This window comes from Vanessa tameamea, chromosome 2 (assembly GCF_037043105.1).
Source record: "Vanessa tameamea isolate UH-Manoa-2023 chromosome 2, ilVanTame1 primary haplotype, whole genome shotgun sequence".
NCBI lineage: Eukaryota > Metazoa > Arthropoda > Insecta > Lepidoptera > Nymphalidae > Vanessa > Vanessa tameamea.
In genome coordinates this window covers 643,536-670,044 of record NC_087310.1, presented here as the reverse complement: position 1 = coordinate 670,044, position 26,509 = coordinate 643,536, and the positions used below count along the sequence as shown (strand labels likewise).

General features: G+C 33.7%; 1 protein-coding gene across 3 annotated transcripts; it reads left to right on the top strand.

The window, feature by feature from the left end:
- Positions 1-12,063: 12,063 nt before the first annotated feature.
- Positions 12,064-21,035, top strand: LOC113398199 (bromodomain-containing protein 7). Of its 3 annotated transcripts, none has more exons than XM_064216169.1 (13): positions 12,064-12,267; positions 12,341-12,456; positions 12,803-12,925; positions 15,257-15,463; positions 15,935-16,135; positions 17,828-17,851; positions 18,526-18,682; positions 18,810-18,935; positions 19,031-19,171; positions 19,378-19,514; positions 19,796-19,980; positions 20,331-20,509; positions 20,792-21,035. In XM_064216169.1, exons 1-13 carry the CDS (start codon positions 12,240-12,242, stop codon positions 20,884-20,886), a joined length of 1,719 nt encoding a protein of 572 aa, XP_064072239.1. In that variant the 5' UTR covers positions 12,064-12,239; the 3' UTR covers positions 20,887-21,035. The 3 variants fall into 3 exon arrangements, with proteins under 3 accessions (XP_064072239.1, XP_064072243.1, XP_064072242.1); XM_064216173.1 differs by having other exon boundaries at positions 20,780-20,896; XM_064216172.1 differs by lacking the exon at positions 17,828-17,851 and having other exon boundaries at positions 20,792-21,031.
- The last annotated feature ends 5,474 nt before the right edge of the window (positions 21,036-26,509 follow it).

Genomic DNA, 26,509 nt, shown 5'->3' with positions numbered 1-26,509 from the left:
GCATAAATCAAACAACACATCGTTTCAAATACAAAAAGAAAATATACAATTTATTGTAAGCAAATACTTTATGATCTGGTAAGGTATGAGATATAAGCATATCGCGCAGATAATTTTAATCGATCAACAAACAAATGAAATACTTCCATTTTGAATAACGATTTTGATTTTAACTGTAAGATATTTCGAAAACCGATATAATTTGCAAGTGAGAAGAAGTATTTCGCCTAACCCCAATCATTTGGTCCGGTCCATCTCACATCCAAGTCACGAAGTTCTCGACCTTGACAATAGCATACAAATCAAGAAGCCAAATGCATCCTGTCTGCCTGTTTATGTATATTTTAGAAGCGGGTCGTCGGGAGAGAAACGAACTTTCATCTCTGAGTTGACGTCACCTCACATGTTTTAAATGCGAAGAATTTGTTAAGTTGTTTTATCCGACGAAACTGACAAGAATGGTAAGTAGCTTAAGTACGAAACAGGTGGATCCGTATCGAAAAATTTTCTTATGCATAATTTGTATCTATAAGTTATCTTTTACGTCGCGAGAAACGTCCTATAATAGATGTGATTCAAAGATGTTCACAAACGTTTTAATAGGAGAGAAGGTTTCTGCCCAGTAGTGGGATCATTAAAAACTGAATTCTTATACCGTTAAAACAAAACATGACAATTTAAAAATATATCTTGATTGAACACTTAGTTTTGGACTCCGCAAAGTTAATACATCCTACCTTATTCGTTTCTATAATATGGTTCCACAGTTAGTTTTAAATTGGCCTAATAAAATATTTAAAGCTCATGTCAAAGAAACATTGATAAATAAGGCATATTACACAATAACAGATTTAATTTAAGATAAAAATGCATGGACTTAGTTTTCCAACAAATCGTCGTAGAAATAATTATATGCAGGTTAATAATAAAATAATTGTACGTTACTGAGATTGTAATTAAAGTGATGGAAAAGAGTAACTGGTGAGTTTCTTGCCGGTTCTTCTCGGTAAAATTTACGTTCCGAATCGATGATAACTTTACATTTATCCAACACTTTAACATGATGACCCAAAAGTGCTTTTATGGGCCTACTTGAATAAAGAATATTTTGATTATATAAAATGGCTACTTTTTAAATTAGAAAACTTTCGAAAATGTATAGGTTCGTGTATAGGTACGAAAATGCTAACAGTTTCTATTTTTGTTGAATCGAAAATGTAATTTCTCATCTATCTCTCTAGTCTAGTTGCTAGCTCATAAAACTAGAGATCCAAAACCAGAGATGTAACAGACAATTTCCGTAAGAACTCTTAAAGAACCTTTAAATATCAATTCGGATCTATGAAAAGTTATTCGTGGAAGAGTTTGAAAGTCGTTTTTATACCGTTTTTCGGAAAGCATGTGAAGCCGCATGTAAGGTTCTTTGCCTGAACTCAATTCGATCGTGCAGGGTCGCCTTCGTAGCGGATTATGAGAATGAGGATTTACTCGCATAAGGAACTGCGTTTGTGATAACACTTTTATACCATAATATCCCCTGCAGTGCGGCTGGACTCCAATGATCACCATGGCCGTTATAGGGTAGAAGAATGACATGAAATGAAATATCTCAGCCAAAAATTAGAATATCAATATTATCTTGTGGTGGAATTATTCTTTTTTTTAAACGGAGACTAATGGAATAAGTCTTTACTACAGAAGATGAGAGAAACTGACTCGGACTCACATATTTATAACAGTTTAAATATGCAACAAAGTAAGAGATGTCTTTCGTTGGCTGTTATCTATATCTGCGTTCCTTATCTCATGAGATATGCAACTTTGTAGGAATGTTTTCCTTAATACAATAACGTATTTAATGATTTTAATAAAGAACTTTCGTTACGAGATGTATATTTATCCGAATACGTATTCACACAACATTACAGATAAAGCTAATTTCACTTGAATTGAATCCAAGAAAGATTAAAATTTTCATCCGTTTAATCTTTCTTCCTTGCACCTTTGCGAACTCACGTTCTAGACGATCCCTTCAAAACATGTAGTTCTTAACTTATCAGATTTTACAACGGCGGACATTCTTGACCGAGACTAGCTCACTGCGAAGGAGATAATTTAACTATTCCGTGCACCTGTTCTGTACATTCCTTCTAATAATCATATATTATGGATTGGAACTCCAATTCGACTTCAAAGACTTCGGAGGTCACACCAATGCCCGTGTCTTTATCTTACTTATCAGCTGAAATCATTTGTAACCTAATAACTTTTATTTGCCTGACCCGGGATTAGAATTTAGGACCTTGGTATCCAGCCCATATAAACACTAGATACTGACACATAATAACTTACTCTTAAAAATGTACTGTAATTATTGGAAATTGGAATTTTATCAATCTTCTATTGTTCGATTCTGTGTATCAGAAGTATGAAAATGTCTTTATGTCTGTCACAATACACATCTGTAAATATGCCTACATATATCTTTCGTGTACATTAATCGCATGTATTATTAGCACATATACAAACTAACATAATCCGACACGTAATACTTCAACGAACACCTGAATAACTTCAGCGGTTTTTTTATAATGCTTTTTATAATTATTCATTGGTCGGCGTCAGCGTCGACGTTATAGTTATCCAACTGCGACATAATTATTGAACAAAAATGTATGACTTAAGCCTGTGGCTACATTAACATTTAACGTAATCGGCCGTCAAAAAAACAATGTATCCTACATTTAGTGGTGGGTTAACTGGTCACAATACGTATAACAGATAACTGTATACGTGAGTGTTTTTAATTATGTTATTGTGTAATTGAAGTGAAAAACTAAACTAAGATTTAAAAGTAAGATGGTCAATAATTCCAGATCGTCGCCGTTGTTGTATAGACATGGTTTGGCTGAGATCGCGTTAATGTAGCTTATGTCTAACGAGGCTTATTGTAAGTGCGTAATTTAACGGTTAAAACCCTTTGATGTGTCGAAAAACCTCTAACGGTGTAACCGTTTAATGCCTTACACCATTAGTAAATTAACGCTTAATTACGCTCAGCTATCTCTGCTTAATATTTTACTTTGGACCCAGGGAAAGTTGCACTGTAAAATAACTGCATATGAAATTGATGTTAGATTTATTTTTTATTGCTACAAATCACAACAATTCGAATTTCAAATAAAATTTCATGCGGCGTGTGCGGAATTATTGAGTCACCTGAAGGCATTGCTTCGGAAATAATACAGATTAAAAATAAAATAATAATTCAATTGTAATTTATTAACTATATAATTCAATGGTTGAAAAAAAATTACTAGTGAGTTTCTTGTCTTTTGTTCTCGGTAAAACCGGTGGTAACTTGAATTGAATTCATTTTTAATTCATTCATTCATCCTTCTTGGTCCCTGACTTGTTCCTTACGCCTTTCTGGTTTAAGGTCTCCATCAAATTTCAAGTCTCTTTGTAGGGAGTTTGTGCTGACAGTCACGTCATTGAGTTTTATAAATATGCTAACTATTTAATCGATTAATTATCCAATTAATATTTTATTATATAATATATTAAATTAAATTAAAAGTAATTATATAATTTAAAATAATTAAATAAATGTTCTCGTTAAGCCACTTTACTAATACGAATAAAATAAATAAATGTCGTAATAGCAGTTTAAAACTTGATACAAATACTATTAAAATTATTGTAACACATATTAGTAGCGATTTATTTAGATTTCCATGTAAAAACTCGTATCGATTTCCGCTTGCGCAAGCGCAGTGCATATAATATGTGACAATTTGCCATTTGATTTTAAAAACTCCTTCGACTGGACGAATTATACGTATTATAAGATTCTTATTTTACATGAAAGCACACGCTTTAATTTTTATCTAAAATCTAATTTGTATTCAGTTAAATTGAAATAGACTGAATAATTTTGTAAATACTTACTTTAGTATGAATATATCTCATTAGCGACGCAACCCGACTTTGCACGGGTGTAATTAATTAATAAAAAAATGGCATTGTATACAGATAATTTAAAATAGCTTATAGCACTCAGGAATAATGTGGCTTTCTACCAGTAGTTTTTTTTTAGATTTGGTTTATTAGATTCGGGGATAACCCTCTACATAGCAACAAATTTTACCTATTTATAATATTAGTATAATACAGACAGACAGACAGAGTTATTTTCGCATTTATAATATTAGTGTAGTATATCAAAGTATATATTTTTTTTTTAGTTTAAATGTAGTGGCAGCACATTTCTAAAGAGGCAACAGCGATCAAAAGTGTTACAACAGTGGCAGCATTGATATATATTAATAGGGTATTATATATATATATATAAGATTTTTTCTGGTATTCTTTTTATTAGGACGACACAGTTAATGAAACACAATTGAGTTTCTCTGTAAAAAGAGATTTATTTGTTTAATTTTACAATAATAAAAAAATAAATAAAAGTTTGTATTTACCTACGCATTATTTTACAAAAATAATATTTACGCACCTGTAAAAAGAGAAACGACATTTAATGTTTATTTATTAACAATGTCTGTTCCTAAATCACAAGATACTTTATACTTTACTTTTCACAATCACGAGATTGATTCTTGGTTAATATTTTTCATGGCTAACAAAATTTAATTGTCATGTCACTGCGCGTTCAATGACGTTTGATGCGCGGAATTCAAATTAAAGAAAAATACATTTTTTCTTTACATATATATACTATGTTTGAAAAGGTACCTCAAAATGTTGATTTCCCTATTAAAATGCCACATTCTTTTTATTATTTGTTATGCATATATATTTAATATTATTTATTAAGCAGCATCCCACGAAAAGTATAGCCAGTAAGCTTTATAGCCAGTCGAAATGTCTACACCCACACATCCGCATAATTATACCAATGTCCTTCTGATCAAATTTCGGCAAAGTTGACTAAACGTTTGTAGATTTAATTTTGATTTTACTATCATACGTAATTGAGCTTATATGCTCAATTGATAACAGAAAACCTTTAATTTAATATCATTACATGCGATGAAGAGTTGGAAGAATTCGTGTATTATTATTTTTTTTAAAGATTGTCGAATATGTACCTTATATGAGAATAATTGCTTAAAATTCAAATGGGATAGTTAGTGAGGATATTTTCAAAGATTTGCGATTACGTCAGTGTATTTCCGCGGAGGCGCCTTGGACGCGCCCACGACACCTAAACTTGGAGACAACCGGTCAAGTGTTGCAACATATTCGATAATTTGACAGATAATTTGATCACATTAAAACTTTAGTAATGTGCGTTAACGTTACGATAACTTTAAACGTTAAAGGAAAAATGTGAATTTATTTACACAATGACTTATGAACGGTGTTCATTATAACGTGGCGGTGACCACCGTTAACGGTGGCGCTGATGGTTCAGAATAAATTCAAACTTTTTGCGAGTAATTAACATAATAAGGAGTTTGAGTCAACCAGTGTTGGTAATCTCACATAATCATCAAAATTATTATTATTATTCGACAATCGGAAATTGAAAACCGAAAATGATCTTCGATTATCTAAAGTACCATTATGTTATCTTCACAAAACCGCGATCGTACTCGTAGCTCAGCTAACTTTGGGTACTTATTGTAATGCTTACCATTTGACAATTCAACAATTTTACAAATCACTAATTGTGACATGGGACGTTTTATTAATCTCGTACATTTTTTGCGCGCCTCTATGTCGCCTTTAAAACAATATAAGTTACGTATATTATTTTTAAATTTTGTAAAGCTTACCTCTGAAAAATGAAGAATTCTAAGATTTTTTATTAAAATTAAGAGGAAAATTTGGGCTATAGTAACATCTACGCGGTTCACTAAATTTTATTGCTTTTGCCCATATGACCTTCGCAATCAAATAGAACTGTGCTTAATAATATGCGTCGAATGCCAATATTTTAGCTTCACTGTATTATCAAGGAAAAGTAAACGCCAGAGTCGTACTGTAGGTATATAAAATTTAATCACGTCATACCGCAGTTGATATGGACCAGATTGGCGTGGACCTGGTATTAGTTTCATCATTATCATTAAAGTCATTTTTTTACTAAATTTGTTTCGGCGACATAAATAAACATACATAATCAGCCTGTAAATTTCCCACTGCTGGGCTAAGGCCTCCTCTCCCGTTGAGAAGAAGGTATGGAGCATATTCCACCACGCTGCTCCAATGAGGGTTGGTGGAATACAGATGTGGCAGAATTTCGTTGAAATTAGACACATGCAGGTTTCCTCACGATGTTTCCCTTCACCGCCGAGCACGAGATGAATTATAAACACAAATTAAGCACATGAAAATTCAGTGGTGCCTGCCTGGGTTTGAACCCGAAATCATCGGTTAAGATGCACGCGTTCTAACCACTGGGCCATCTCGGCTGTTGTTTCGGCGATTATACTAGAACTGAGATATATCTTTTTCCGAAAGCTATAGGTACTATTGTTCGACGAATAATACCCAAATAATTACTGTATTTTAAACTCTATCATGACTATTTTCTAACAGCGATACAAAAATGTTCAACTATGATGTAAATTACTTTTGAAGTAAAACATCTTGGGGAAAAACTCATTACGATTTGGTGTTACGTACGAATGTGAGTGTAAATAACATATAATATGCTTCATAAGTTAGCAGGCAATGAGTAGACATCTCTCTCTCTCGTTGAGAAATACATCATTACTTGAAGTTATTTTTAATAGTTCGCTATGTAACTACTACATAACACATTCCAAATTGATTTTTCCTTAAGTGAATTGCAAACCTTTCTTAAAATATATTTTAATTCTTCGAAATTTACTCTTCTAAAGGTGCGTATAGCCCGTGAAAATTCACTTACAGTATGGGTAGAGCTTACAGATATGTTCCGTCTTTAATTAAATAAATATTTATATCCTGAAAACACATTAAACTGTTATTTTCGTATATATCTTACTTGTAAAAATAAATATATAAAGTAAATTAATTAATATTTTCTATGTTATCTAAAAAATTCGAAGCTCGGCCGGTCTCCCAATTAGCATGCGAGATGAACTATCAGTGACGCGGTGACGAACAATGCTGCGCCCGCGCAGCTCGATAATCGTCCCCGCGAAAACAACATAACTTTGCGCATTTTATACGCGACAAGGACTAAGTGATGGGAATTTGTATTCGCGCTACGGACATTAAATTTGATGCTAAGGTCCAATAGAATATTTTTCGTTGCTGGACAGATGGAAAAGTTTTTAGAGTTTTGAGATCAATTTATTTATCATTATTTAAAAGTTGACTTTAAAAAAAGAGAATAACAATTTGTGTATATTACTCGTCATGTTCGCTGAAAGTGAACGATTTCAATTTCAGTGATTTTTTCATATGAGGCGTACCTCGATAATGTCGTAGTTTTCTCACGAACACAAATTTGGCACAAACATTATTAATAAAATATATTTCATGCGTTATGAAATTAATTTGTTATTTCGCCTATATCAATACCATGCTCACGAGAATAACAAGAGTTCTATTGGAATGTAAATTATAATACATTTAGCATATTTTTCAAATTAAATGTAGCAATTTACAAAGTGAAATCGTTTGAAATTTGCAATATTAAAAATGTCCAATATCATTAATGCATCTAAATTTAATTTTTGCTTTGCATAACATCAACGCATTAGCGAGGTCAATTAGGTCTTACGAAAATTGTAATATCGGTATTGACAAGATTTATGATATTGTAAAACTGGTTATTTCTTCAGATTAATGTAAAGATGTAATTTTAATCACAGTTTTATTCGTGACATGATAATGGAGATTTTAACAAAAAAACAAAATCAACGTTTACAGTTACGTACTTAATTCGAGTAGGCTTTTGCAAACACTTTTGTTTTTTTACCAAATAAGAGATCAATAATCCGAGAGCAAGGTATGTTCTATAAGAAACGCGTGCGGAACTTCATTCAGTACAAGATGACGTTTGCTGACTTTCGATGACGTTTCCTCACGATGTTTTCCTTCACACACGATTTACAAACAGAAATTATGCACGTGTAACCTCAGCGATGCTTGCCCGGGTGTATTCATTGTTCTAACAATTCACTTGTTCTAGCTACCGGGCCACCTACATAACATAAACATAACATAATCAGCCTGTAAATTTCCCACTGCTGGGCTAAGGCCTCCTCTCCCGTTGAGGAGAAGGTATGGAGCATATTCCACCACGCTGCTCCAATGCGGGTTGGTGGAATACACATGTGGCAGAATTTCGTTGAAATTAGACACATGCAGGTTTCCTCACGATGTTTTCCTTCACCGCCGAGCACGAGATGAATTATAAACACAAATTAAGCACATGTAAATTCAGTGGTGCCTGCCTGGGTTTGAACCCGAAATCATCGGTTAAGATGCACGCGTTCTAACCACTGGGCCACCTAGGCTTACACAAATATACTAATGAGTCTAAGTATATCTCTTAGTTACTATTAATTTCAATATGATTCTTCACATTTTGAATTGAAAACAACTTGATGAATAGATATTTTTATTGCATTGCTTATAATAAAGTTTAACATCAAAAACTAACCTAGTTACATTTAATTTCTTATGACTGTTTATTTTTTAAGTATCAAATCACATGTCAGAAATAAGAGTTCTCAACATCGACAAGTATTTCTTTGGGACTTCAAGCATTCCTGTCTCCTTTAACTATTTAATTCGGCCTTTTACAAGCCCATAAGAGATAATCTTGTCCTTTGTTCTCGGTCCTTCATAAAGATAATTCCGGTGGCATGCAGGACTTATGAACCTGATGGTTTTAGGTATTTCTTCGGTCCGCATATTATTGATGTATGCATAATAACTTCTTCCTAGTATTTTCCGGTAACTTCAGAGAATCCCCATTTTATTAGCAATGTATGATAGACGCGAGTATAAGTCGTCACAAAAGGCCTCCACAGAACTTTGAAAACAACTTGTCATCATTTCAAAATTACTCAAATCAGGATTCTGTTTTATAGATTACTTCTGCGGTGTTTTTATATTACTTATATTCTAAGAATTATGTGCTAATAAATAACACCCAAATATCTTACATTCATCTATCAATATAATGGAAAAATATTTTATAATTAATGACTTCTTCATAAAGCAAGATTATTTTTAGGTCAAGTCATGTTTTCTAAAATTCTGCAATCTATACTTGAGCTGCCACTTAATTCAATCTATTATTACAAATAATAATCTATCTCATTAGTAAATCCTTTTACTCTGTATCAGAATATATTCTGACATAAATTAATGGAATGAATGATCACTGAATCTTGTGTAGAAATCAACTAGTAATTCGTTACAAATATGATTTTTTTACTCTTGACAATTTATTTTTGTAACATAAAATACAATTCGAATAAAATTTCAACAATAAAGCTCAATTTTAAACAATATTGTGTGCAAATAAATTATAAATAAAATTCGAACCATAAAAAATAGCCAATATTTTTTCTTCAGGCGTGTTCGTCAGTTTGAAATGGGCCCAAACGTGGAAGTTTCCTAAACCTTTTTCGAAGTCGAAGTCGGTTAAAAATAATTTATATAAACTCGTTGTATCTTCCGTTTGACGATTCAAAAGTAGGTACTTTTCACGGAGGGTTCTTAGAACTTGCGTAAAGGCTTCTTAAATACTCATTATATTACATCAAAGTACAAACTTATAGCAAACACTAGTTATGCCATATAATGGTTGGTGCCAAAAAAGTCATAGCAATTCATGCTGGGCATTAGGTAGGTAGATAACAGATAGGCTTGTGATAGGGCGTTATGCAAAATCGTCTAGATATCACCTACTCGTGACATATTCTACCTTCAAACAGGATTTTTTAGTATTGTTGTCGGGTTAACCAACTACTCTTCCACTAACCAAGTTTTCATAGTCGGTGAGGGATTGACGATATAAGGAATGCTTAAGTGCCAATGTCTAAAAGATAACTATTTAAATAAAATATAATAAAAATATATACCTATATGAAGATTATTCTTAAATTAAAATATATTTTGTTAGATCAATCGCAAATACAATTGCAATCTATAAACCAGTGGTTGGTGTTGGTTCGTGCGCGATTTAATAACAACGAGATCGAAACAAAATAATAACAGGAAATAATATTAGAAGTCCGTTGAACAGCGTTTAACGAACTATCTCCGATGGGCAACGAGGTGCAGAGACCGTTTACACTGTATCGTTTCCATATCAATATTTGTGTCATTAAACTTACATACGGCACAACGAATAATGTATTCATTAAATATATTCAAACATACATTATAATTAAGAATGAGTCATTTTTTTTGTAAGCTGTAAACACCAGTTTCTTTTTTTTTAATTACATGGAAATTTTTATAATTGGTCGTATGCTCAGACACGAGTAGATATGATTTTATGATAGATTGATGTCCCAATAGTTCGAATCTAGTATTAAGTATTTTCGTGATTTTTTTCATTTCTGATATATTTTAAGAAAAGGCCATTGCACACAAATTTGATTAATAAATGTATATTGAATACGAATTAAGTGTTTACTAAGTTTGATTTAACAGTTTTTTCAGAATATATTTGTTATTCCTGAAAAACAATCTTGAAAGATTTGGCACTTAGAATCTTTGCGAAGAAAAATAATATTTCTTACAGATTCATTTGTATCGACCTCATTACAAATTTCATTTTATGCTGGTTTGATGCTGAACGGCACCGATATTGACAACCAGTAAAACTAGTGACTTTTATTTTCAACCATTTGTAAGTTGGTTAGTACGTTATAACCAATATTTGAACCAACTGTGTTTTTGTATACACATTTCTAACCGACTTCAAAATAAGAAGGTTATCAATACGTCATGTATGTATGTAACATTGTTAGAATTGTTAGAATATTTGAGTATGATGATCGATTTAGGCTTCTAAGCATGTTTGGCTAATTTCGTAAGTGTATGTTTGTCCACAAATTTCTCGAAAACTGAAGGTCGTATCGAGATGATCATTTTTAATTTAAGTTAGTTACACTACAACAACAAAAGATTTATTAAAATCGGTCCAGTAGTTTCAGAGATATAAGTAAATTACTCTTAAGAAAATATAGGTAGGTAGTTGTTCAGTTATCTACTATTTAAATCAATATAAGTAATATACAAAATATATATATTTACAATAATACGCGTGACGATGAAATAGAAACGGTACTATAGGAGATTTATTAAGCGCGTTTTTCCATTAGCCAGCTCGCAGTTGTGGCAAATTTAATTAGCGGATCACACGGAAGGATGCTGTAACAAAACGCAAGGTGTTCGAGTCACTTTCATAAATACAATACGTGATACCTACATACATTGAAGATGATACATACCAATTAAAATCACGACATTTTCTTCTATTACCTCATGCAAATCTAATTCAATTGAGTAACTTTGATTTGCGACCAACGCCTTATTAAAAATAAATAACTTTTTACTTTCTAAAATGAAAACCCTATATTATTTAAAAAATCGTTTTTATATCTTAGTTATTTGAGGAGAGCTTTATTATAAGCTAAGCTGCATCTTACAGTGATAATTGAATCTTTATTTACTTATGAAAAGCACAGGCTTATTACATTCAGCGTGAAGCGGATGATGATGATTTGTTGTTTGTGAGAAAGAGTACATATATAATCACTACGTTATAAAAGATATCGTTCGTTTATCCTTAGCCTATTTATATAAAAAGTGGTTTAATAATTATAAGAAACCCTTGGTCAAAATTTAAAAAATGTAATATTTTGATATTATTTCAATTTTTTTTATGATCAAACATTAAAATTTTTAACAGTTAACATATAACACACATTGCTTGGTATAATCTTATGATAATAATTATACCAAGCACTCTTTTCTGAAATGTTAGGTATTATTAATATTAAAGTGGCAACAATTGCGTAATATCATTGCATTATATTTTATCTATGGCTATAGCTTAGCTTGAATTCATAAACTGGCAACTGTCAACTGACTCTTGATTTGATTAATAAATTGAGGCTTCGTAATCATTCGAGCCGTTAAAATTCTGTTTAATCATTTTTATTTTTAATAAATTAAATATTTTGTAAATGATAAGTTAATTGATAATATTATAAGAAATATAAAGCATCTAATTGTGTTGACCATAAAACATGGATGACGCGGAAAAATTGAGTTGCAGTAAGACTGAGCATAGTTGTACATGTTTGGTTAAGTATAAATTATAGTTTTTAAACAAGTTCTTCTATTTTAGAGGAAGAAATCTGCGAAATAAGTGATGTTGAACATTCTATGATGTCTCTCGATGATTCAAAGGTGAATGAAGGGAAAGTTAAGAAAAAGCGAAGGAGACGCCGGGAGATTGACTTGGTTTGTGTTTACAAATATACACGTAGTATAGACAATATTAGGTGTTGAATTGGTTATATTAAACCTTGTTACTTTTAATGTATTTAGTGTTAGTCGGGAGGTGAAGTAATACTTGGTTGAATATTAAGTCACCATCGAATGTATGTTCTGTGTACTTTGTGGGAGAAAATATATAACAATTATTATGTAAAAGATAAATAAGATGAAAGCTTTTTAAGACAGTTCTAAATTTATAGATGAATGTACTAGTCACTGTATTTTAATATTGCTTAGTAAATAGTTTGAGAAAATTGATTATAATTGCTAGGATAATTATAGTAATATATTGAAATGTATGATTTATCAGAAGTCAGAGGACGATGAAACAGAAGATGAGGGGATGTCAAAAAAGATGTACCGTAGACTCAGTCCAGGACCCGGTCCCATTTCACCTGCGTCACACCGTGAACCTCGCACTTGTGTTTTGAAAGTAACATTTTAGTAATCATTCCTAGTAATATGCTTATGACTTATAATAACAGTTTCCTATCAAAACTCAAAAACCCTCTTAAATGATACATATTATTGACATACAAAGATCTTACAAGAAATACATTAATAAAAACCTGCTTATTAATGGTATAACAGTTAAACTGTTTTATAATTATTCTGCAATATAACAAAAAAATAATTGTACTGAACTATGTACCATATCATATCTGTTAAATATTTGTTAAACTGAGTGTTAAGTGAGTAAAAAAATAAATAATCAGAATATATTTAAAAATAATCTGCCTAAATCTAATGTTACATTTGGAAGTAAGTTCAAATATACAAATTATTTTTCTTGACTAAAGAGTTCCCTAAGATTTTCATACTCGAGAGTGATTATATTTGACATGATATTTATAAGTTATTAAAGTTTTGAATAAAGTGGTATAATTCAGTAGATACATACATAGGAGAAACCACCAAATTTGTCTCTGCAAAGTCAATTCATTCCTTGTGCAGTGTTTGATTTCATAGTAAAATTCCACAAAGACATTGACAACTTATTTTAAATCTAATGTTAAAACACGAATTATAAAAGTATATAAAAATGACCCAAACAATTATAGACCAATCTCTATTTTGCCAGTATTATGTAAAATTTTTGAAAAAATCATGCTTAATCAATTGTTGTTATACTTTAACTCGAATAAGCTATTGCATTCTCAACAGTTCGGTTTTACTAAAGGTCGCTCGACTACTGATGCGGGTATAGCATTTGTTGAACACATTTATGATGCGTGGGAGAAGTCACAAAATGCTATTGGTGTTTTTTGTGACTTATTAAAAGCTTTCGATTGCATTAGGCATGATATTCTTCTAGAAAAACTTAAATATTATGGAATCAAGGGCCCTGCATTGAAATTCATTTCCTCCTATCTTAATGAAAGAGTTTTGAAGGTTTTTTGTTAACAGTGCAAAATCAAATGGCGCTCTGGCGCATTTTGTAAATAAGACTTGTGACATTGTACTGTTTGCAGATGATACATCCCTTATTTTTAAACTCGACAGAAAAATAAACAACTATGACGTTGTAAGCAGTGCTCTGTCGCGGGCTCTTGGTTGGTTTGACATAAATAATTTGGTACTAAATGCAAAAAAGACTGAATGTATTTTGTTTCTTTGCCAAATGTCAAATCAAATTCATTTTGTTTAATGAAAGACTTGAGTATGTTGAGTCGACGGCCTTTCTAGGGATAACCCTTGACTCCAAACTTCAGTGGGGCACCTATTTGTATGCCCTAGCAGGGAAACTAAGTAGTGCCATTTATGCAATAAAAAAAATAAGAAAACTAACGGACATAAGTACTGCTAGACTAGTTTATTTTTGTAATTTTCAGTCTTATGTCATATGGAATGTTGTTATGGGGTAATGCAGCAGATATTGAAATAGTATTTATTCTGCAGAAAAGAGCTATCCGAACTATTTACAATAATAGCTCTAGGACATCATTACGCGAGAAATTTAAAGAAATAGGTGTATTAACGGCTGCTTCACAATATATTTATGATAATATAATGTTTATACAGAAGAATATACAAAAGTATTCCATAAAAGCTGATTTACATACTATTAATACAAGAAATAAGAATAAACTTGTAACCCTTACTTTCCGTTTGCATAAGTTTATTAAAACTAAATTAATAAATAAGTCTTATTATTCATTAAAAGAGTACTTTTTAGAAAAAAAACGCCTGGATTTAGGCTCGGGTTCCATCACAGGACACTAATTATTGTAAAAAACAGCATTGTTAATCTGTTTATTTGAAAAGAGCAACTATGCGAGTTTATTGCAGTTTCTTCTCGCTGGAGGCTGCTTTCCGAAACGGTGGTAGTATTTTAATATTGACGATTCAAAAACGCTTCGTTGTGAAGTTTAGTTGAATAAACTTGATTTGATTTTATAATAGTTTAATTGTATTCAATTAACACACCTATGTTATTAGTAGGAAAGATTAATTACTGAGTTCCTTGCTGGTGCTTCTAAGGAGCTTCTCCATTCTAAAACTTCAAAAGTATATAAGTATATAAAAATAGAAGCTTACTTGTATAAAGTTTATTTTCATTTATTATATTTAAAAAACTCACATAACATTGTTCATAGAACTAAAGTATCACTTTTTTTACAAAGACTGAAACTTGACTAATTGATAGATTATCAATTGAGCAAAAGGGTTATTTATACTATTATTATAATTTTTTAAAATAATAACCAAATTTAATTAAATAAATAGAACAAAAATAACAATAACATTTTCTGCCAACATTCAGGCCAGCCAGAAGCGCCGTCCACTCTCCCGGCTCCTGGAACAACTTCTGCGTAACCTTGAGAAGCGGGATCCTAATCAGTTCTTTGCTTGGCCAGTAAATGACAACTTTGCGCCTGGCTATTCCACAATAATAAAGCGCCCGATGGATTTCTCAACAATAAAACAGAAAATCGATGACAATGAGTACAAATCTCTAAATTGCTTTATTGTAAGTAAATACTTGTGATAATTTAGTATATACTATAGTAGATCATTTTGTAATGGATTATTTAAAACTGTAATATAATATATGCACTAAATATGATATTTATATATATAATATTATGTTTTCATATGATTACATGGGTTATTATTTTAATTGGAAAATAAATTTATGTTTGCTATGATAAATACTTGGTGGTTAGGGCATCTATGTTGCCACCGACTCATCAGATATACACTTTGTATTGTGGCATTCAAGTTTGAAGGATGAGTGATTCAATATAACTACATGTACAAATGCATAACATCTTAATTCCCAAGAGTGGTGGTGCATTGGTGATGTAAATGGTTGTTAATATTATGTACAGTGCCGATGTCTTTGATTAATGGTGATCATATACCATCAGGTATATGACCCATATATGACACCAGATGTAAAAATTCCCTCCGTAAAACATAATTGTAATAATAATTCCAGAGCGACTTCAAGTTAATGTGCAATAATGCAATGAAGTACAACAAGCCGGGCACCGTTTACCACAAAGCTGCCAAGAGATTGCTTCACGCGGGTCTCAAGCAACTCACTCCTCAAAAGCTACGGCCGCTAGGGGATATACTAACATATATGTACGAGATACCCATCAGAGAACTAGGATTTGATATTGGAAAGATGGATGTGGTGAGTGGATTGAAGGCATTCTCGTGAAATAATGGTATAAGCTGATTAATCTTTATCAATATTAGAAAACAAATGGGACCACGGTCAAATAGAAATAACTCTAAATTGCACATCTCAATTGTGAAATTGTTCAATATGATTTGATTAAAACTTACCAACATACTAAACTAAAAAAGATACAGTAAACATAACAGACAGAACTAATTATAAAGAAAGACTTGTGCCTTAAAGAGACTTTCCAATGGACAGTGATATTGTTTTATCATATTTTACAGACATATAAATATATGTAGATTAATGTGCCTCACAGTAAATTCTCTGACTTTAAATCCTCCCCACACTGTATGAACAGAATAATTGTTAAGCCTTCGTGCAAGCCCTTCTGGGTGGGTACCACGCCCTCATTAGATATGCTAAGTCCAAGGCAGATGTAAGTTATGGTTAAAATTTCTTACCACACTAATGTTTATGGGGGTGGTGACCGCTTACCATTTGTTTCTGTTTATTTATATATAATTATGTTTTAGTGTTGTCTCTTTCTTGTAGTTCACTTCTCTGTCTACGTCACAAGATAAATAATTGAGATATGCTATTTAAATAATATAACATAAATTACACATTATTTATACACAAATAAATATATAATGTTCCTTGATTGCAATCAATGGAATTAAACATACAGTGGAATCCGTTTATAATGACATCAAAGGGAATTGACAAACACGTCATAATAAGTGAACGTCACACAAAGCGCAAATATATATATATATATATCTATATATATACCTATATATTTAGCACGTAATATGTATATACGACACATGTATGTATGTACTATATTTTAATGTAAGTAATCTGTAATTTTGTCCGCTTTTGTTTTTTCATTTATAATAGTCTCTAATACTATTGTGTATAGAAGACATAGCCATGGTCGAATTATCATTTTCAATATTGCTATGAACAAATCTGCAGGCGACCTTTGAGTGACAATTACTTACTCAGATTAAAAACAATGAGCCAGGTGCCGAACGTCGCCGGGAACGTTACCGAAGGTGTAAAGAATCATGTCGGTCACTATAACCGGACACGATTTATTAAAAATGTGTCATAATAAGCGAACTGTCACTATAAGGAAAGTCATTATATCTGACTTTTTTACAAATAATTATATATGAGAACCAAACTTCATCGTGTAATTACGTCATTATAAACGGTTGGTCATAATTCGTCATAATTCGGAGTCATAATAAACGGATTCTACTGTATTTGTTCTGCGTAAATGTTCATTTAAATGATAATGAATCTGTCACTTGTATAAGAATAATGGCAAAAACAATGTTACTGTAAATTGACAATTTGATTTTTTTTATATGATAATAAATAAATGGACACACATGCGCGACTGCAACCAAGTCTCACTAATTGTATTTCGCAATTGTGGACGTAGCATTAGTTCATGAACTAATTGTTTGTCGGCGTCAATTTTCGCTTTGCTTGGTCGCGCAGGTGTGTACGCTCCCTTATTGAGAAATATATACATTTAATAGTCATATCTGTCTATCAATAATTGCAAAGAAATGTTACGAACTGACAAGAAATGCAATTATTTTTACGAAATCCCGGTTTGAGTTTCACATTTCGTTATCTTTATCAATACTACAGTATATAAAAATGTAATGTTTTGCAATGCAGCCGTTAAGGACTTACGGTCGAAAGGTTTGCAATATAATTATATTTCGTAGTGACATGCACTCAGGGTCAGCACAGACTGTAGACGAGAGTTAAGAAACTTAAGGCATGTTTCACATGAACAATTTATCTTGTATGTAAAATGTTTGTGGGGTTTTAGAGTTTTCAAGGTTATCGCCTATTCCTGGACGAATGAATAAGGTTTTTACTGTCGATTACTTTAGCCACGTAGGCCTCCGTTCCGTTCTTACGCATGTGTTTTCGCTTGTCCCACACGCACGCGGACCGGGAACGGTTTGACGAACGTCGACAACGAGAACGTCTCCATACGATGGTCACATCTACTCGTCGCATTGGACGCGGCGTCTCTAGTGTTGTGTCTGTGCTTGCCCTTAGAACTAGTTTATTCGCTTTACCGATTTGGATGAATGTTGTTTTGTTATATTAGTTTATCGCTGTTAAAGCGTCATATATTATAGTGCAGACTTTTGCATGTTCTGTGCGTAGTGAGATGAGATATTTGGCTTCTATCCGACATTCCTCAACATAAGCATTAAGCATATTATATCATGAAAATGAATATTCGCAAGGAGAACACGTCTTACGCCTCGCTAAGCTTAATATCCCATTTCGACTGCACAATCGTGTCTGTTTCGATATTCCACTATCGATGTAAACGAAAACGCTTCTCACTCCATCAGCACAAGGTCCTAAAACGCAGCAGTCCCATCAAGAGCGGCGGCTCCGAGGCCGAGGTGGTGTCGGACGGCGGACAGGACCGCCAGGACAGCGGCGACAGTGTGAAGATACAGATGGAGGCCGCCAGGGAGCAGCACCGGCGGAGGCTCGCGAAGAAAGGTACGAGTGACACGCGGAGGGAGGCCCCCGGCAGACCTCGTGACGTATGTTCGACCGAAAAGAGTCGCAATGGAGGGCCCCCGCGCGCCTCGCAGACCGCCCCGTGACGTACGTTCGCGCGTTGCAGCGTTCCCGCGCATGGACGCGGCGGGCCGCACGACGCTGCGGCTGGCGGCGCGCGCGGCCGACGGCGACGCGCCCTCGCTGGGGCAGCTCGTGGGCCGCCTGCCGCACGGCACGGGCTCGCTGCACGGTACGCGCCCTGGCTCCCTCCTCCCTCCTCCCTCCTCCCTCCGGCCGAGGGTCGGCGCCCCCGACTGCTTCAACCGTTTGTGCGTGTGCCCGCAGCCACGCGCGAGGACCGGCGCAACCTGGCCAAGTGCGTGAAGCCGCTGCACTACGGGCCCTTCAGCTCGTACGCGCCCGCCTACGACGGCACCTTCGCCACGCTCACCAAGGACGAGTCGCATCTCATCTACCACACGCTGCGTGAGTATGCGTGCGCGCAGTACGCGAGAAGTACTTGGTCGAATTTCTTAATAAAATATCAGTACGAGTTCATCGAATGTTACTAATCTTAAATGATACGACTTTATACTTAATTGTTTGTTACTATAGTTGATGTAAAAATCTGTTATTTTTGTAATACTTTTGTAAAAAGATACCTACTACTACACTATGCTGTATTATTCCAGCGTCAGAAACGGGACAAGGCAATGAGGAGATACTACGTTTCGCGCCCGATTCGCCCTGGCAACACATTTACGACATGGAGGCCTTGTTCCCCGACAAGAAGAACCAGCCTGAACCCACGCCGGTTAAGGATGATAATGTGAGTCAAATGAGAGTACTTATACTTCTGTTTCCTTGCTATTTTCGTACAAAAGTTAAAAGTTAATTATAAGATAAATCGATCTACTTTTAACCGTCAAGACATATATCTTTAAAATGTCATTTAATAAGCAATAGTTACTCCTTTTTAAATGGTAGAAAATACACACTTAGTGTACACAAAGTACAGGAAGTATTTCATTGGATAAATTAGAACTTATGAATACCTGTATTTTAAAATTAAAATCAAAGTTCTATCTACAAAGAAGTACCACTCCACAGGATCTGTCAAAGGTGAAGATCGACATGGAGCAGCTGCGCTCGCTGTCGGAGCTGGGCATCGACGTGGAGTTCCTGGCGGACATCGAGGAGGAGGTGCGGCTGGCGCAGCACGACTACGGGCTGGCCGGCGCGCTGCAGCACACGCACGGGCTGCTGGCTGCGCTCGAGCGGGAGCAGCGGGAGCGGTCAGTGCCTCTCTGTTTGCTGGAGCTGTTGCCACCGGTGACATGGGTGGATATGTTAATGAGCTTCGTCCAAATGGTTGACTCCATTTGGGCGAAGAAGCTTATCCCGATGTTCTATAGACTGCGAGATGAGTTTGGTATGCAATGCGCTTAAGTACAAAAGGTGCATAGCGTGCCTGTTGCGAGAGCTTTAACTGTCAAGGGCCTCAGTGTAACCACCATGGTTATTTTCTATTTTTGTACTCCAAAAGACATCCCCAAAGGATACTTAGATTTCAAAACCCATAAAAGGTAAGGCGAACTTCCTACTACAGTATTACCTATGAACAAGAAATAATCTGGGTCCGCAGGCTGTCGGCGAGCGTGCCGTGGCACCTGTCGCTGTGCAGCCGCGCGGGCGGCGCCGAGCGCGAGGCGGCGCGGCTGGCGGCGGGCTGGCTGCGCGGGATGCTGGCGCGCGTGCCGCCGCGACACGTGGCCGACCTGGCCGCCCTGCGCGCCGCCATGGGCGTCACGCTCGACCACCTCGGTACCGCACCCGCACACGACCCCGGCCCCGCCCCCGCCCCCGCCGCCGAGTCTACCTGCTCACTAAGATATTCACAATCCTAGCTGCCCGACCCGAAGTCGTTGGTCACTCGTCGTTTTCTCGCTACTCGAAGCTTCTAGACTTGTCCTTGTTAGCCAAATATTTCCCTGTACTCACAAGCACGTCAATAATTCTTAAACCCGATCTTTAATAATGAAACCTCTTATAACACCTGCGCTCTGTATCGAAATCAATTAATTAGTTGTAAAGTATAATTCGCAGACACTCCGATGGCGGTCGACGATTTCGAGATGGAGATGAACGAGCAGCGAGACACGGTCTCCGACCCGGACTCGCGGTCCAGCCACGACAAGTGACGCGCGGCTGAGGCGAGCGGGGCTGTATTTGCTGTCCATTGGAACACTATCTGTACAAAACATTAATAGCTACGACGTAATAAAGCTAAACATTGTAAAGTTGTTTTTTGTTTAATTAACATTTAGTGACACTTAAAGTGAATTATAATTCAATATAAATAAATATTAGTCCTTTGAAATAATCAGTTGAATATGAATATTATCAGGAAAAAAATTTCATTGTTAACTACTTACTTGCATGTCTTATGCTAGCATGGTGCACATGCTTACTTACCTCTCAATAACTACCAGAACATTTTCTATTCGGTTAGATTATTTAAAGACATTCAGACAATATTTCCTTATCAAACCCATAGTGTACAAATTCCATAAATTCAACTCATTTATCTCATTTTAAATCAAAACAAAATACTGTATTTGAATGAGCTCTTATATATTTCTTGATGGTAGGACTTTGTGCAAGTCCGTCTGGGTAGGTACCACCCACTCATCAGTTATTGTACCGCCAAACAGCAGTACTCAGTATTGTTCCGGCTTGAAGGGTGAGTGAGCCAGTGTAACTACAGGCACAAGGGACATAATATCTTACAAAGTTGGTGGCGCATTGGCGATTTAAGGAATGTAAAAAATATTTCTTACAACGCCATAGTCTATGGGCGGTGGGGACCACTTACCATCCACCTGATTTGCAAACACTATATACAAACAGTGCAGAATGTTAAATTGACAAACCGGCATAAAACTCTGTAGTTACTCTTTTTCATCAATCATACATGCACATATACATACAAGAATTAACTGTCAAAATTATTGAATTCATCTGAAATTGGTTAAGATCTAATAAAATCGACACATCCGTAAATATATATAACATAAAGAATAAGATCTAAATAAATGTTTTAATTTACCAAATTGTAACAAAATATTTGGCATTATATTTTTTTCCTTTATTCTGATCACTCGACGTCGGGTTGTCAAACAACATGTTATAATTATTGTATTTACTATTTGATGTTACCGTGCTATATATGTACGTTCATTTAATGGCGGCTTTCTTTAGGAGCAGTGCAAATTCTGTGTAAAGTATTATAATTTATTCTTTGCTTACCACGGGCAACGTGCACTTTGTGGTACCTCTCAAAACCTCATTATGAAAATTTAAATAACTTTGTAATAAATATGGTTAGATTATTACTATTTCGTTAATATAATTTTTATATCGAATATAAATAAGGTTTACAATACCTATATTATTTTATAAGAATAGTTTTGTAAATTAAGACATAAGAATGTATTTTATTAGTAAATAAAACGAAATGAATTTATATTTTGTTTCATTGCTTTGTTACAAAGGTAGTAAACTACGTAATTAATAATCAACATCTGGGCAAAGGTTTCCTCTTCTTTTGGAGATTACGCGGCTCCACTATGGGTTGTTGGATACATGTGCATGATTTTCATTCGCAGGTTTTCGTACGATGTTTACATTCAACGAGATGAATAATAAACACAAATTAAACACATGAATTCAGCAGAGCCATTGAACTCGAAATCCTGATGATTTACGTTTTCTCACCACTGGGCCCCCATGGCTCATACAAATAATCATAATGATAACTAAACTATAGGTGCTGTAAACACATTTTAATAAGCCCATAATAAATAATTTTTTATACATAATTACTAATGTAAGTAAAATATTTGAAGATTGATGATGTTTATATCATTTTAGGCAGTCAGCATTTCTTGACTTTGATTTCACCAGATTTAGATTTTCTTTTGCAACAGCAATAAATAATATTACAGCTTTTAATTTATATGACTACAACATACAGCGAAGATATGAATAGCTGAAATAATCTGCATCAAAAATATTATTTAAACTTAAGTTAAACGAGATGGCGCTGTTAGTAGCAATATTTAACGAATATGGTGTTCTTTTTTTAAAATTTGTTTTTTTTTTAAATTAAAATATTAAAATAAATCCAATTTATAAAATAGTGACAGATTACAGTTATATAATTATACACGTGTTCTTATCTAACGTAAGATTATTTAACTCTTAGTATAAAACAAAAAATACTGTAATGGTTTTATTCCATCGAAAAACATGAATACAGAGTACTTTGATTATATTGCACGATATTCCCAACGCTTGTTTATAGTAATAAATCAAAATATTTTTTTATTCATATAGGTAGATAAACTGACTTCTGAATCGTCATGTTACGTATTAAAGGACTTTTAACTGTAATATTTTGAGGTATACCGAGGTGGTATCATATTATATTTTCCTTTGACATAATAATTATTATGATTAACCATATTTGCTAGACCGACACTAATGCTTTTCAATTGTTTAGTTTTATTTATTAATAACTGTTAAGATTGTTGATATATATAATACTACTTTTCGCCAATTATATGCTAACTATAACTATTCTACTTGATTAGTATAATTGTAATATAATACAAATATGTTATATATGTTTAAACTAATAGTTATTAAATTTTAATCGGAAGTCATGGGAAAAATATTCACCCCACTGCAATAATATATTCGCATTGATGTAAACAATAGATCACCTGCTCCCAATACTTATCGTCCCCGCGACATTAGTTGTGTGAAAGGAACGGCGCGCGCGCTCACACGCGTTGCGCACGCGTCGTTCGTCCGCGCACTAGGGGCGATGGGGGAGTCAATAACGCGGTAAAATCACTATTAAATAGAAGATTATATCTCCTATTGTAGAAGATTATATCTTGTGAGTAAGAATATTGCGTTTTCATATTCATTTCTGGTAAATAATATTTTACCTTTAAAAATGTACTTTTTTTACATAAAAAATATTCAATAACGATGTCTTATGGCGTGATGTGTAATGAAGACCACAACATCGGCAGTATTTCAGATGTCACGGAATAACTTATATATTATATAAGTATAAGTTATTCCGTGACATCTGAAATGAATATTTTTTTAAATTAATTATATAGTAGAATATTTTATTTATACAATGGCGAAATAATATATCACCTCTCGAAAGCCAAATAAAAAAAAACTTAGTTAGTTGTCAGTCTAGTAGTGTCAAAATGAATTTCCCAAATATAAAACAAATTTAAGTTAAGTATGGAAAGCTTAATCACGCTATTAATATTACAGGATAAAAATTAAATTACTTATAAATACATCGTGAAAATAGAACTGACACGTTTAGTCAAAGTCAAAAATCTTTATTCAATATGGAAATGTGTATTACTTATTGACTGTCAATAATCTACCGCCGGTTCAGAAATTATCACCTCAGACCTGAGAAGAACCGGCGAAAGAAACTAGTACTAATATCCTGATTAAAACTTAACACATAACTTACAAACAGACTTGTAATAGAAAGTTCTATAATACTAGCTTTATAATACAATGTTACATTTTATGCTCGCGTGGGTACCAGCCACTCATCACAAATTCTATTGCCAAGCAGCTTTACTTGGTATTGTTGTTTCGGTTTGAGACTTAACACCATAGATAAGAGATAGTTAATATATCTTACAGTGCCAAGTCGTCTATGATGATAAGCATTACCATCAAGCCGATTTTTCAGTCTCTACCTATTTCTAAGATTAAAAATATGTAGAAATCGTATAAGTATTGTATTTTATATTTATGATGTATTCTTATTTCTAAAAATATAACGCAATATACATTTACCGTACATTACATTATAACACGGTATATCGGAATCCTTATTATTAAAGAGCATTTTATTTCTACATATTCAAAGAAATTAAACAATAATATTAAGATACAATAACAAAACATATATTTACAAGTACCGTCGATCAGTCAAGACCACTAAATGTCACCGTACAAATATACTTATCATAAAAAATATAATACATTATCATATATTGTTTCAATTGAGTGATGTAATGTTGCTTGAACCCTAACACGGTGGTGTAGGGTATAGTTGGAATATTTCGAGTGAATATGTGAGTTTGTATAGCTCTGTTCCCGTGTGAATGCGGGGTGTACGGGGGTTGACGAGGGTGGGTACCGTTTAAAAATTACTGTATTGACAATGCCGCGAGGACTATTGTTTCTTTATAGCGGAAAATTGCGTGGGAAAATTCGAAATGATTCTGTGGTTTGTATTGAGAAAAGATAAGATACAAAAATATATTTCATCGTTTATAAGCCTGTCAGTAAAAAAATATTACGGCGCCCGTTTTGCTGGGCGTCAAACGAACGGGTAGGTATGTACAAATAATGTAACAAAATAAATATTATACCATAAGCACACTCATTTTAAATTTTTTCTACATGTTTTGGGCTTACGTAAAATTTGTTATTTGTACTACAAATACTTCTTAACAACAATTGCGTAAGCGTAAATGTATGCAGTCCTTTAACTGAATAATAGAATAATGGTCCAGTAATTGAATAATATATAAAATTGCACACCGCGAAACGAAGTGGCGGTGGTGTTCTATTATCGACAAAAAAGTTTTAATTCCGCAGCTTATTTATTTCTTGGAACTTTTGAATTTTATATTATTATAATATTAGAATAAGTTTATTCATTATTATAATAAAAGAACAAGTTCTCTAGAAATATACACGTCAAATAATTTATAAATGAATATAAAATCATTGCAATCGCTTAATAAATGGCGGTAGGCTTTCGCCACCAAATTGGAAAGGCTTACCAAAAACCTGAACACAACCACTGAAAAAACTGAACTAAATTGTAACCAGAAACACAACAGTAGGTATTAAATTTTATTAGTAGGTACATTTGTATATATTTTTTTTTAAATCTCTCCTTTTTTTGAGGCACTTATCATGGAACGTAGCGTACTGACAATGATTTTGTTACCAGCTGTTAAATCGAAAAAATGTAATGTTAAATATTTGCATATAAAGCCCTAATATGTATTATTAATATAGAACAAAACACATTGAAAAATTTCCATTTTTTTTATTCGAACAAATTCAGAGGCATGTTGATTTAACCGCAAGAATATTGGAAGCATAAAGAGAACACGACTTCAGGCTAACTCATGTATTAAGAAAACGTTAAATAAACACAGACAAACGTATTCCCACAGAGAATAAACACTCGCAGTTAATAAAATGTATATTTTATACACTCGACTTGAATTTTTCGTCCCAATTCTTTAAAAAGGAGCATTTCGCGTACAATAGTCCTGTCACAATGATTCTATACACCTGCCGAGTTCTTCTCACGCCTCCAAAAAAACGGGTTAATACTTAAAGTCGAAAAAGCTTGAGGCCCACGTTTTGGGATAGTTTTTTTTGTATTTATAAGCGATTTGAATCACATGCAAAAATACTTCGAACATTTTTTTATACATATTTGCAAAATCTTCATATGATTTTTTTTACAGTAAAAAAATAAATTAAATTTTTATAAAGTTTCATACACCTACCAGCAAACTTAAAAATAAAAAATAAAATTTGAGATAATAAGAATTGTTTTGATAACATATTATAATGATTTTTAATTTTCTACATGAAAGTACTTCGAGAGACCAAAAGTAAAAAATCCCAACGCTGGGTAAAGGCCACCTTATTTCACCTCTTGAGTGAATTTTTGGGTCT